Below are 14,182 nucleotides of genomic sequence, written 5' to 3' on the forward strand. Positions count from 1 at the left end.
AAGTATATTTTTAGGATTGTAGTTCTAATCAAACATTTAAAAAAAATATGATAAATAAATAAGTCATATTTAAGACATATATTTTATAATATAAGAAAAAATTAGATTCAAACTACTAAATTATAATATAACATAGTCTAACCTAACTTATTTTCATCTTTAATTGTAATAGATATAAAAACTTGTAAAAAATAATTATAATATATATTTATATTTTTAAAAATTATATATAAAATTTTTAATACTATAAAATATATAAATAATTATTATTTCCACTATCTAAAATTTTTAGTTCTGCACAAACTAATAATTACTTTTTATAAAAGTAACTAAATAATTTCTAAACTTGTTATTTTAATCCTTTTTAATGTCTAAAGGTTCTATATTATTGATAACAAGTTAGAAATCATTTTAAAAGTAATAACAAATGATTTTAACTGTATTTTATAAAAAAAAAATTTACATGCAAAATTCACCAAACATAGATTTAACAAATTAAAAATACAAAATGTATTTTTTTTCTTTAAGATTTCAATCATGAAAAGAGAGACCAAACAGATTTTGGTAAAAATAAGAAAAATTATAAAAAATAGTCGGTGGAAATCGAACTTAAGTCTCCCTTAAAAGAGATAAGAGTGTAACAATGCTTGGCAGAGGAATGAGAGGATTTGTTTAGGTATAATTCTTTAGTGTGGGGGGGGGGGAGAGAGTGAGAGTTGAATAAGACTAAAGAGAAAAAGATAAATAGAAGGTAAATAGGGAAAAAGAATAAAAGGATAGGAAAAAAAAATCTTAACCACCTGTTCAAAAATTAAAATAACCTAAATTAATGTCATAAAACTCTTTCACCGGTGAAAGACATTCTTTGGACTCCACCCTGCTATATTCACCAAATGTAGTTTCTCATTCTTTAGAATGATAACTAATTTTTTTTTTTCCATAAACATAATCTATATAGTATTTTAAAACTAATAATTAAAAATTAATTTATATTTATAAAATATAATTTTTATTGATTAAAAATTATTTTACACAAACATATATAGATACAATTTATACAATATTTCACAATTAAAAATTAATTTATATTTATAAAATACAATTATAATTGATTAAATATTATTTTAGTACAAACAGGTTGAATCTTCACATTTTCTATCATGTGCTCATTTAATTATTAGTGAAATTTGATAATTAACAATATTGCAATAGTTATATGGGGTCTTTGCTTAACATAGATATAATTTATATAATAATTCAAAATTAACAATTAAAAATTAATTTATATTTATAAAATATAATTATAATTGATTAAACATTATTTTATATAATATTTCAAAATTGAACATTAAAAATCAATTTATATTTATAAAATATAATTATAATTGATTAAACTTATTTTAGTACAAACATGAATCTCCATATATATTTTCTATCATGTGCTCATTTAACTATTAGTGAAATTTGATAATTAATAGTATTGGGTCTTTGTTTGATTTGAGGTTTCCATTATCATTCATATTCTGAATTGAGATCATGTCAAGAGTAGGTATGCAAAAAATTCAAATTGATCCGAACCAATCCATAACCGATTCAATCTATATTAAAAAAACTGATCTATTTTGAAAAAAAAATTCGAACCGATCCACTTTATAAAACTAGAAAGTGAATTATTGGTTCGGTTTAGTTTGATTTTTTTTAAAACTCGATTCATATATGAGTAAAAATAGATAACTGCAACGCACCGATTCAATTTTAAAAATACCAATCCATATTTTAAAAAAATCAAAAATTTCAGTTTAAATTTTTAAATAAATCGATTCACCTGAAAAATCATATTTATGTTTTGGTAACTCCCTGACCATATGTTCTTGTATCAATTAATTATATTAAACTAAATTATTATCATACAGTAACTCTTCCATAGTGTAGCTCCCTTTTGATGTTCCAAATGTTGAAACCTTGAGGAAGAAATTTCTCATTTGTGGTTGAGAAATGTAAGGCATTTAGAACATTTCTCAATAGCCACTACATATATTGGAATAAGGACGCATTTCCTGGTGAGAAGTATGTCTCTATCTAGGGACGAGGATATATGTTAGAGGTTTGTTCAGAATCAACTGGATCCTAACTTTCAAGTTAGTTGAAGATATTATTATTTAAATTGTTATTACCATATAATTAGGCCAAAGTAGGTTAAACTAGTTTTATGCCTATTCCAACACGTAGTGGCTACTCTCCTGTACATTATCAGCTCTTACCAACTGTTTGTTGCGACTTATTGCGGGGTACAACTTTTCAGCTTTTTATCTATTTTCTGAATTATTAATTCACCCTTCCAGTCATTCTTGGACACCACTACGAGGTTCTCAACCAAACCATGAAATTACATTACATTATTAGCTTTCGGTTAATGGAAACCAACTAAATCAAATTCAAGAGACAAATTATATTGCTCCACTTAAACCTAACCGCCCATGATTTTGAATATACTATAATTGAGTTCCAATGCTTTGTCATTATCAAAACATGTATAATGAGGCACTTAAACCAACCGAACACTATTGGAAAAGCATCCAAAAAAGAAAGGGATTACGAATCAAATGAAATTATTTGGAACCCAAAATTTCAACCTGTGTGGCAGATATATACAAGCTATAACTAAGTATATTCTACAATTATTGCACAAAAACGCAACATCATCGATTAGGAACTCATCATGTTAATTGACTTGTTTAATATTGTTCTAGAAAGGTGCAGATGCTATGTCCCTGAATGCTGCTGCTGGTGCTGCTTGTGTTGTTGCATCTTTGGAGTTCAACAGTTCCTCTTCTTCATCCAAATCCATCTCCATTGTTGTGCAGCAAGCAGCACTAACCACTGGCTGCAATCCCTGCCAAGATAATTAATTGCCAAAATCCTTAAATATTATCCCAATATTAATAGTTAATGAATTATTAAATAAAATACGATTCGATGTATTAAAATTTAAAATGAAAATACACTATAATTAAATCCAAATTTTCAATACACAATTTTGTGATTTTTCTACTTTATTTACGAGAATGAAAGTGTAAATGCATTAAAACTCACAATAAAACTGTATTAATAACATTTTATATATTTTTTTTTTAATTTCTTGACCAACTTCTGTAAAGAGATTTGTTAACATTTTTTTTTTCATGTAAACCCAAAATACACGACGGTTGTTTGCATGACCAAGAGCCGGAAATCTCCATGCAACCAAAATCATACATAAAGCATTTAAATTACCGGGGGGAAAAAATGTTTCATACAGAGCAACAAGATCATAAAGCGTTCATCTTTAGTATAATCATCGTGCATGCATGTCTTCCAATCAAATATATAGTCCAGATTAAAGTACCTAATTAATTATCGTTCCCATCATATATATATATACTATATTACATAAGAAGAAGAAAAAAAAGTTATTGGAAGAAGAAGTATATCTACCTCGGTGAAAATTCTGGAAGATTCTTCTAAAGTCCTGGTGTTCAATATATATATTGCTAACTCCTGTAAATTAAATCCAGCAAGGCATATTAATGAATTAGATTTATGTATAGCATGAAACACAATGATGGAAGATAGTAAAAAAGAAAAAAAGAGAAACTAACCCTAGCGGATTGAATTTGGCTGATAGTAAGAGTCCTGGGCTCCCTTTCAATGGAGGAAGTCCTTTGAAGGGATAACATGGGTGCCTCCATATTGTGTCGTTTTCCGTGAACATAAAAAGTTTGTGAGCAACGTTGTTGATGTTATTATGGTATAGAAACAAGAATGGTTATGGAATGGGTCCGTTATATAGATGGGGAACAAGCATGGACTATTGTGATTTGTGACGGCACGCAATGAAAGGAAAATGGGGTGCACGTGGCAGGGTGGATCCGTGGGTGATGATACAGATGGCACTCCAAGACGACGTTGTACAAATAGAGAAATATGGAATCCCCTGGCTGCTGGCTGCTGCAAACGTGTTTCCTATGCTTTCTGAAAGCGGAAATGAGAACGTACTTACGTGTTGCTACAATCGCTGGACCGACACCGCCATGGGCTTGGGCCACGTCCATATAAAACGTGTACGCATGTCATGGTGCCTATCGCTGTTGATAGGGATGGAAGATTTTGTTGGACCCCGAATCAGGCCCAGAATGCACGTCACTCAGACTCATTCCATTTTTATTTCCTTCCTTCATCCATAATAATATTCTATTTTTATCGCCTCAGTAGTCAATTATTCTGTCTCGTCTCACGTCACTTTCTCATCCCTCTCAAAGTTTCTCACTCATTCTTCCATCCGTATCATGTTACCTCTATTCAAAGGCTATTCACCACTTCTAAATGCTAATATTCATCAACTAAACCTACCTAACTTAAATATTGGACTTTAAACCATTCACATGTTTTGTATATTATAAGAAATACAAATTCATAACTAAGGAACATGTGTGACACTACTGCATATATTTACCAGTCAGTATATTATGTTTCAACTTCAATAATGAGTTTCACACTCTTTCCTTTTTTTTAAAAAAAATTCTTTTCTTTACCTAACATACCCACGCTTACTATCAAATTTGACTCAAGTTGATTGCTGATTATATTAAGTATGTTGTAATTTAATGACACTCTTTCTGTTTGTTGGTTGACTTATGCTATAGGTTGATTGCTCATTACACTGTATGATGTTTGTTACATAAATTGTTGACTTATCATAGTGGTTTTTTTATTTTTATCAGCCAGTGGTTGTTGTTTGAAAAAAAAAGGCTTATTTTACAGCAGTTGGACTAGGAGGGTATGGAGGCCCAAGCCATGAGCGCATGAAGTATGCAAATGAAAAATGATTTTTATTTTTGGAGTTGGGTAGGTTCCTTGCTTGACTATAGGTTTTTGGATTTTGGTGTTGGATGGCATGAAGCGGAAGGGTGGGCGGCGAACATGGTGCTGCTCCTTGGCAATCCCTCCGTTGAGCCCCGAAGTCAGACATTCCAAACCCAAACCCACCGTTTCGCTCCCAAACTCTCCCCACACTGTCAAATCCGCTTTCCCCATCGTCGCCCGGATCTTGTCGCCGGGGAGAGTCTCTCCCATTGACAACGACCCCGCCCCCGCCGCCTCCAACCTCCGATCCAACGCCTTCCGCGCTCCCTCCCCGCCGGAGCCGCTGGAGGTCAGGCTGAACGTGCGAGGGAGGGACGGCGGGAGCGTCGTGCTGGAGGTTGACGCGGAGGTTCTGGGGGCGAACTCGGAGGTGTTTGCGGGTTTGATAGCTGATTGCAAGCGAGGTGGTGGTGGAGCCACCATGGAGGTGGAGAACTTGGGTGTCTTCACTGACACTATTCAGCTTATGTTTGAAGATGAGGATCGCATCACCAAGAGCCTCCTCAACTATGGCGTTTATCGCTCCATTCACATTTTGGAGGTTCCTATTTTTCCACATTTTCCTCTTTCACTTACGTTGCCAAGTTTTTCTTTGGGGAAATTGATTACTATTTCGTTATCACCAGTCAATTCAAACCGTGGCATGAAATTAAATACAAATGAAAAATCTTTTATGGCAAAGGAAAAAGTACATGGATGTTTAAATAGTGAAGCTTATAGTAGCAAGTAAAGAACCACTTTGTTACCTAAATTTGGACCATCATGTTATATGACTTCTTAAAACTAAGAAATTGTTTAATAATTTTCTAGAATGTCAAATAAGTACTTGGATTTAACTATTTACTATCGTTTTATCACTAAATATACATATCAATATTATCATTCTAGTTACACATTTTACAATTTCTTAGTTTCTCATTTTCAATGACTAATATAACAACTCCTTCCGAATTGAGAGACTAATTTAGATGTTTATTCTTATAGTGAGGGGTCATGGGTTCTAGTCATCATCAAATCACTTTCTGTGGTCTCTTTTGACTCGAACAAGATTGACTCTAGTTATAAAATACTTACGATTTTGGGTTAAAACAACTTTCATTTGGAGTTAACCCTGCACATGGGCGACTCTTAGTGTTTGTAAAATTAATTTTGGATAATGATTTTACAATATTGATTTTTGTTAAAATTGATTTCAAAGTGGAATAATTTAAGTTTGAATGTTTTTTTTTAATGAAAGCAAGTTAGCTGCTAAAACTTGGTATACTTTTTTTTTTATTAGAAGGCAAAAATTTCCTTAAGTTTTTTCAACTCAATTAATTTTGAATCAAGAACGATTTTCTCAACGTGAACCAAAATATGTGAATATATATATCTAGAATTACATTAATTAGTATTCAATGTGACTTTGGATGATCCAATGTGATTTTGGATGATCCAATGTGAATTCAATCACGCATTTAGTCTCTAACGAGTTTGACCTGATATATTACTAGGTTTCAGCTGGAATTATGTTCACTAAGGGCGTTCATTGCTGTTTGAAGTACCTTGAGGCGGTTCCTTGGACTGAGGAGGAAGAAGAGAAATTGAGGAGCTTGTTCTCAAGATTTGAGTTCGATGATGCAACAACAAGAGACATCTTAGGAAGACTATACTTGCATGACTCGGTAAATTCCCAGCCAAACGTGGCCCAACAACTTGTTTGGTCTATCAGCACTTGTGAGGATGCAAATGCCAGAAATGAAATGAAGTCACTAGTCAGGGGTCTTCTTTGTAAAAGCTCTGTGTATGAGAAGAACCATCGTGATCTTAGCAAGAAGGATCTATATGCTGTATGCAACTCGTGCCTAGGTTCACTTATCAGTCTCTTTGAGGAGGCATCTGGCACCACTCCTCCTGAAAGGTTGATGAAGAAAGATGTGAGCAAGCCTCTAATTGAGCGAATATCAAAACAAGTTGATAACATCAACTGGTTGCTGGAGATTATGCTTGATGGGCAAGTGGCAGAGGACTTTGTGGACATTTGGACACATCAGCAACAACTTCTTAAAATGCATGACATTGCGTCCCCTATGATCAGATATGAACTCAGTAGAGTGTCAGCAATCCTATTTGTTGCTATGGGAACAAGAAAACTCCAATGCCCTTTGGAAGCTAGATCAGGGCTTCTCCAAGTATGGTTTGGACCTATGCTATTGGACTTTGGTTGGCTTCAGAGATGCAGAAAAGGGCTTGATATGAAGGCCTTGGAAGAGGCTATGGGGCAGACACTTCTTACTCTACCTTTGAAGCAGCAGTATGTGCTATTTATGGAATGGTTTCGGCATTTCTCAAGACATGGCACTGAATGCCCAAATATGAGCAAGGCATTCCAAATTTGGTGGCGCCGATCATTTTTAAGAGGCTCTGAGACTTATGCCGTTGAATCAAGATGAATGATGGTACTGTGGTTTGTCATTTCTAGTGTGTGTAGAGTTGGAATTAAGTGAGAGATTCTGAATTATTTGAACCGAATAACGTAGATAAGTAGGATCATTATCTTACCAGCTTCATGACTAACTCTTATCAAATTGTTGTTGTGGACAAAAAAATGGATTTTGGATTCATTCAATGCTGATTGCTGAGAAGATATTCCAGCTGGAAGAGGGATGTGTTAATATAGCAAACCAACCTCAACCTGCATTGAGTCAAGAGCTGTGACTAGATTGTATTTCTAATAATATATTTATTTTTAAGATTTGTACCCAATCATTTGTTGAGATAAGTTATGAGAGATAGGTATGAAGATGGCGTATACAGCATTTTTTTTTTTTTACTTCTAGTTTTAGAAGAGTAAAATGGGAGAGAATTAAAGAACTTGATGGCAAAATCATTGAAAAACAGTCCAGAAGATATAGTTTATATAAAAGACCTAAACCTGATACACATATAAGTTAGCATAATCGTATATAAACACAATACTAGAATGTTTATTTCTGATGATTTAAGAACAGAATTCTGAAGCAGTTTTTCATCCGCCCGACTTAATATATACCAAAGGGGTTTAAAGTTAATTAAACAGAGATTGGTAATAAATTATCTTGTGTCAAGAACGATTCAATGACAAAATAATTGGAAAAAGGAATAACTTGGTTTTCGGTGTAAAATCACGAGCCAGCTAGGCAGCTAGTGTTAATCTAGTTTGGAGAGGAAAAATAAATATCTTTCAGAGGGAATGCTTATGCATGCAGAGGGAAAAATAAATAGATAAAAGTTTATCAGTTGTAATTTTATTCAAACCACGGTTTAAAGAAAAGTAATATAATACGCCATAAAATTTCTCAACATTCTCTTCAATCCACTTTATAATACGCTAACAACACAATGCAGCGCACTAGTCAGAGTTTCCTAGAAAACGCGACTTAAAGGTGAACCTTCAGCAATATTTTCTTGACCAGGATTATCAACCTTCTTTTATGTCGCAAGAATCACAACATACAAATGAATGAGTATAAACCAAGCAAATTTGCGGTTATTTATGCACAAATTACATTGAGTTAAAATTCAGGGGAAAAGAGCTTCTCAATAAATCTATAGTCACAAATGCTTCAGCTATGCAAGAGTTATTAGCCAAGTTCATGGGAAGATTGACTAATTCATTGAATTCTATAGTTACTTTATGGTTTCTCAAGTGAATAGCCTCATAATCGAACACACTTGTTAGAACTGGATCAAACCAATTGACCGAATCCCTGGAAAACCAGTTAAATTGGTTAAAAACTACACAAGCTGGACAAAATAGGCCATAACAGGTTTGCCGAAAAGAAGTGTCTTTTCAGTAATTAAAAGTTATAATATTATGGTAATTGATACAATTTTAATCCAATATTGTGACGATTGATAATTATATCACTCGTAGTTATTTATTTTTTAATTGAAATTATTGTATATTTTTAAACTTAAATGTTATGAAATATTTGATTTGGTTTTATGTTTAATTTTGAATATTATATGTGATAAGTTATGATATTTATAAGTGAAGTTTAATTTTAAATATTATTAAGTTATAAATATTATGTAAATTTGTATTTAATATTGTCTAATATAATAATAATATATTAAAAATCAAATAACATTATTTGATTATATCAATTTAATAACATTTCAATCATAAATAAACCACTGAACTTTGATTTAATGCTTTCGCTAGTTCAACAATCAATCTAATATATCGAATATTAAAATTTTTGATGTCGAGACACTGCTTATTATAGCAAATTGTCTTAACTATTATAACACTATTTAATCGATAATACTTCCAAAATAATATATGATTAGCACACCGCACATAGGTTTGATGAGTTATATTACGAGTGCGTTTGGCACAATTAGTGGGTAAGTTAGTCGAAAATTAAAGAATTAGCTACAAGTTGAAAATTTGGTTAAAAGTAGATAAGGTAACAAACTAAATTAAAAGTGTTTGATAAAAACTATTTACTAAACTAGTTGATTAGTATAAAATGAAATAAAAGAATATAAGACACTCGTGTTGGTTATCTTAAATTATACTTGATCATTAATAATGCATTCATCAAAAATAGTTTATTTTGTATTGACAAATAATCCTTAGAACAGTAGAAATAAAAGAAAATATATATTGAAAAAAATAATTGAGTTATATCAAGATCAAAATAATACTTAATATATTTTGAAGAAATAATTAAAAGTGTTTAACTTTATTTTTGATGATCCTATTAACTAATATTCTTACCAGATAACAAGACCTTGGGGATTTTAGTGAATCTCTTAAAATCATGTTAAGATATTCCAAAAATGAATACGTTCAAATAAATAACCTTTGTTATGAGAAGAAGTATGTTCTAAAATGAAAAATGCACACATAATTACAACAATCACGGGATTTGATTGTCATAGTTAAAACCCAAAAAACAAAGATAAAAACAATTATTTAAAAGACATAACTTGGATACAATACCTTAGGTGGTGTTACTCTTATTAGAATTTAAGTTTCATCTTTGATAATCTGCATATCAGATATATGTATTAAATGATTACACATTGTCAAAGTGAAACTCATTCATTTTTATTGGAGAACACCACCAACAGTATTTAAAAATCTGTATCCAAGTTTAATCATTTAATGGCCCTCTAGCTAGTTTGCCAAAGGTCAGTCTAAGTCATCACAAAAGTTCTTCATAGCAACTCTAAATAACTTCAAGGTTGTGTTGTCGGCATGAACAATGGAGGGTCTAAGTCGATTAACTCTAGGAAGTCCAAGTTGTCAAAGCTCCCGACATCACCTGTAGTAGCCATTTCGTTTGTGCCAAATCCAGTAATCTGGCCAGAGAAGAAACCGGCCATGTAGTCTTCCAAGCCCTCAAAAAATCCATCTAAAGCTGCACCTTCAGCAATGTTTTCCAGTCCAGGATTATCAACCTTCTGTCATCCCACGAGAATCACCACAAACGTCAATCAATGAGTATATAACAAGCATATTACAAAACAATGTGCATACTTAGCTTAAAACTCAGATAAACAAGTCACTGGAATTAGGCTAGTAGTAAGGATAAAGGTTCATGCCCCTTGGGACCATGAATCCAGAAAAATAAAAAAGCTACTCGACAAATTTATAGACAAAGAAATTGCATGTATAGTATATATGAACGTCTTGAGTGGTATCTTTAATTGCTCATCTACCGAGCCTTCCAGGTTTTAGAAAGTAAATATTCTACTTACGCCTAACAGCAAGTTGCATTGGCGGAGGAAAAAGGTATACCTACAAGATGAAAAAATAATGCACGCTATGCTTATTTGTTTGTTTGTTTCATGAAATTAGCACAAAAACTGAAGAGTATAGAAAGCATTTTTAAACCAAATTACGACAAATAAAAAAGTCCAGCAGATTCTTTGATGAAACTTGGCCCAAAAAATAGGGCTAAATAGACAGCAATGGCATTTAGCATATGGGCCTCAAATCCTTGACATTATACATGTAGACTCCATAAATTTTTTGATAAAAGTAATACCACCAAATCATAACATGATAAAGCAGAAAAGAGTACTCGGAAGCAAATCAGAATGTCTGACAACATATCCACAGTAACATGAATATATTCAGTTTCCACAGACCTCTAGCAATGCAAGGGGACAGATATAGCCATAGAAACTACAGAAAACAGGGTACACTGAAACATAACACAAGAAAAACCAACATCACAGCATTTCCCAAAAGAACGCACAAACAAGAAGACAAACAAGAAGAAATAGATAGCGAACCTCAAAAAAATTGTCTTCTTTAAAAATCTCAAGCATTGATAAAATATCATCATCATCATTGTTAACAGCTTTCTCATTTGGTTCAGAAGGATTTGCTGTGCCAGGAGAAGGCATTGATCCTGATAGACATGAAGTGGAAGCTAACCCAATACATCCAACAGCATGGAGATCATTGTCATTTGGAACAGAACCATCAGATGTCATAGGCAAGATGGGAAGTGGTGCAGACAAAGCAGCACAAGGTATTCCCAGTTCTTCACCGTCCCAGTCTTCCTCATTAAACGGTCTCCCATATTGTGCACCATTCCTGGGACCACGACCTTCCTTTTGGAATACCTTGCAGACTACATAGGAATCCTGCCAAAAAAATACACCATGAGAACTAATTAAAATACATTCACAAGGACAACCAAATGGAAAAATCAACAAATGATATAAAGAATGTGAGAAGGGAAGCTAACTTGGTCGTATACAAACATCCAACAAATCTCTCAACAGGTGTAAGGCAAAACATGAAACAACAAATTCCATTCTGATACCACCAGCAACACAATAGGTGGAAACATAAAAGCCACTCTAAATTTCAGCATCAAAATATATTCATACTCTTAAACTTTTACCGTGTAATAAATACCAACAGTTGCAAGAATATTAGATATGCATTCACAATCAAAGGCACAAATTCAACAAACTTCCACACATCCAACAGTTCACAACAAAGTCATACATATATTTCCTTAATAAAGCTCTTCGATAAAAGAATTTCGGAATAAATTGTCTTTAATCTTTACAAATAGGGAAAGTTTTGCATTTAGTCCCTTAAAAAGTAATCATCTCCTTTTGATCGTCCTTCGTTTATAGAAATGACACGTTTTCATATACAAGAGACTAAGGATACAATTTTATTTCGAAACTAAAAAGGGAATCTTGCCCTGCTTAGCATAAACATATTTAACTCATAATTTTAACAATACATAACTAAGGAACGAATGGATACCTGAGCAATTCCTTTGTCAGCGAGGTCCTTATCTTCAAGCCTATGCTCGTGCATAACCCAATCAGTTCTTTTGCCATGAGGCGATTTACCAGTGTGAAATATCAGTGTTTTTATCTTCCCCACAGTTTGATTATTGTGCCGAACAACTCTATCCTGCCCAGTAGCTTTCCAATACCCAATTTCAGTAGCGCGCTTCATCCTGCTCCCACTGCAATATTTCTTCTCTCTCGAGCAGAAGAAGTACCATTCCAATTCCCCAGTTCTCAGACAAGACATGTCTGAAAAATAAACCTCGTTAGTTCCAAACAAACAAAAGGACACAACAAGACCCAAGATGTCTTTCATTTCTATTTTCAAAAACTGTTTTTTTGTTTTAAAAAAAATGCAACCAAATTAGGCTCCTCAGCCAGCCAGTAGAGTGTTGAACAAGACACTGAACAAAATATTATCTCCCAGCTGATACCTTTTGAAAAACTTATTTTTGGAAATAATTTTCAAAGCTTAATAAGCTCTGTATGAAAAATTAATCTCTTAGAAACCAGTTTTGAATGAAAAAGTGAAAAGGAAATGAAACACAGCGTCACACTATGTACCTGGGAGATCCCAAGGAGCATACTTGTATATGTCAAGTTCAGCTATTACACCATCACAAAACTTTTTCCCCATCACTTTCCTCTTCAGAAAGTACACAACCAACTCAACGCCAGTGGGGTGGAACCGAAACCCCGGTATCAATTTCTTTCTAGCCATCAAATTGAAACAAATACACCACTCACACAACACAACCCTTTCTTTTTTTATTTTATTTTATTTTTTTAATTTTTATATCAATTTGGATCAAAACCTCGTGCCTCAACAGCGATTATTGTTACTAGTTCAGGAATGAGTGAAGTGCAACGACGTTTGGAAACGAAAAGAAAAAACCCTAAATTTTGGAGTGTGTCAAGTCCAGTGGCGAAAGAGGATCTTAGAGAAACAGCGAAGCCTTCCACGGTTGGTGAAGCAAGAACGGTAGCCGACGACGGATGAAGAAGTTCCAATTTTGAGGTATACAGACATCGGCGCGGTGAAACCCTAAAATGGAAATGGAAGGGTTCGAGAGACGGAACGAGCCCCGAAGCTCAGTTCAGATGACAAACGTAGTGTTGTGAAGAGAGAAGAGAGAGAAAGAGGGAAAAAATTGAAAATCGAAGTTGCGTTACGATTGGGACTGTGAAATGAGAATGGAACTTTCTCTCTCTCTCTCTCTCTCGTTATTGAAGAAAATAAGAATTGCGAAGAAGGAGAGTGGAAGACACTGTTCTTTTATAGTGTACAAGAACGCGGTGAAGCTCCTGGCCCAGCGCCAACAACAACCATTTCTTTTTCAAGGTTTTGCTTTTTTATTTAGAATTTGTGTTTTTTTATTTAGTTGCCACTTTTGTTTGTATTTTTTAACATATTAATGTTTTCAAATATTGGATTGGAATTACATTCTAACATAAATTGAGATAAACAGAGGCTAAGCTGAGAATCTAAGGATGTCTCTCAATGTGAAAAAAGTCTTTTTTGGTCCATTAGGTAAGTTAATTTTAAAAATGAGTGAGAGTTTGGAGTGTGATTTTTTTTTCTTCTTTATCTCTCCCTAATTCCTATTTGTTTTTATCAAACAATTACCTTCTTTTCTTATAAGCAGAGAAGAGACACGTCATATTATACAAGTTTTTTTTTTAAGTCTAATTTGTTTAAAGTTTAATGTACTGCGAAAGTCCTTTTATGTAATTGAGTAATATTAATAACACATATTTTAATATATTTTTTAAAATATATTTTTTCTAATTGATTAAAATTTATTGAAAAACATAAAATTTAGTAAGTTTTATACATTATTTAATCATTCTTTCTTGATTTATCATAAATTATGATTGGATGACTATATAAAATCAATTTACATCACTATTAAACTCATAAATCTTAACTAACCTAATACTATTTAATGATATCATTCTTATTTAATTGAGGTTTTATTTT

At 32.8% G+C, this 14,182-nt stretch overlaps 3 protein-coding genes across 4 annotated transcripts; 1 reads left to right on the forward strand and 2 right to left on the reverse strand.

Annotated features, from left to right (window-relative positions):
- Window positions 1-2,592: 2,592 nt before the first annotated feature.
- On the reverse strand, window positions 2,593-3,919 carry LOC109799694 (uncharacterized). Its single transcript, XM_020360303.3, has 3 exons — window positions 3,639-3,919; window positions 3,475-3,537; window positions 2,593-2,893 (listed from the first exon to the last, which is right to left on the reverse strand). Exons 1-3 carry the CDS (start codon window positions 3,726-3,728, stop codon window positions 2,747-2,749), a joined length of 300 nt encoding a protein of 99 aa, XP_020215892.1. The 5' UTR covers window positions 3,729-3,919; the 3' UTR covers window positions 2,593-2,746.
- A 480-nt stretch (window positions 3,920-4,399) lies between these two features.
- On the forward strand, window positions 4,400-7,647 carry LOC109799761 (BTB/POZ domain-containing protein At2g13690). Of its 2 annotated transcripts, XM_083069203.1 has the most exons (3): window positions 4,400-4,628; window positions 4,761-5,443; window positions 6,396-7,647. In XM_083069203.1, exons 2-3 carry the CDS (start codon window positions 4,934-4,936, stop codon window positions 7,332-7,334), a joined length of 1,449 nt encoding a protein of 482 aa, XP_082925329.1. In that variant the 5' UTR covers window positions 4,400-4,628; window positions 4,761-4,933; the 3' UTR covers window positions 7,335-7,647. The 2 variants fall into 2 exon arrangements, with proteins under 2 accessions (XP_082925329.1, XP_020215971.2); XM_020360382.3 differs by having other exon boundaries at window positions 4,400-5,443.
- A 2,056-nt stretch (window positions 7,648-9,703) lies between these two features.
- Window positions 9,704-13,443, reverse strand: LOC109799659 (NAC domain-containing protein 82). Its single transcript, XM_020360261.3, has 4 exons — window positions 12,766-13,443; window positions 12,173-12,450; window positions 11,176-11,532; window positions 9,704-10,338 (listed from the first exon to the last, which is right to left on the reverse strand). Exons 1-4 carry the CDS (start codon window positions 12,920-12,922, stop codon window positions 10,114-10,116), a joined length of 1,017 nt encoding a protein of 338 aa, XP_020215850.1. The 5' UTR covers window positions 12,923-13,443; the 3' UTR covers window positions 9,704-10,113.
- Window positions 13,444-14,182: the final 739 nt, after the last annotated feature.

The sequence above is a fragment of the Cajanus cajan genome, chromosome 2, assembly GCF_000230855.2.
Source record: "Cajanus cajan strain Asha chromosome 2, NIPB_CcT2T_4, whole genome shotgun sequence".
NCBI lineage: Eukaryota > Viridiplantae > Streptophyta > Magnoliopsida > Fabales > Fabaceae > Cajanus > Cajanus cajan.

Bases quoted from the DNA above. Each gene is read 5' to 3' on its own strand.
- LOC109799694 (XM_020360303.3), bottom strand. From the start codon at position 3,728: ATGGAGGCACCCATGTTATCCCTTCAAAGGACTTCCTCCATTGAAAGG. The intron at 3,538-3,638 runs GTTAGTTTCTCT...TTTAATTTACAG, and splicing joins GCCAAATTCAATCCGCTAGG to GAGTTAGCAATATATATATT. The intron at 2,894-3,474 runs GTAGATATACTT...TTATCTTGGCAG, and splicing joins CTTCCAGAATTTTCACCGAG to GGATTGCAGCCAGTGGTTAG.
- LOC109799761 (XM_020360382.3), top strand. From the start codon at position 4,934: ATGAAGCGGAAGGGTGGGCGGCGAACATGGTGCTGCTCCTTGGCAATC. The intron at 5,444-6,395 runs GTTCCTATTTTT...ATATATTACTAG, and splicing joins GCTCCATTCACATTTTGGAG to GTTTCAGCTGGAATTATGTT.
- LOC109799659 (XM_020360261.3), bottom strand. From the start codon at position 12,922: ATGGCTAGAAAGAAATTGATACCGGGGTTTCGGTTCCACCCCACTGGC. The intron at 12,451-12,765 runs GTACATAGTGTG...TTTATTTTTCAG, and splicing joins TGCTCCTTGGGATCTCCCAG to ACATGTCTTGTCTGAGAACT. The intron at 10,339-11,175 runs GTTCGCTATCTA...GTGGGATGACAG, and splicing joins AAGAAGACAATTTTTTTGAG to AAGGTTGATAATCCTGGACT.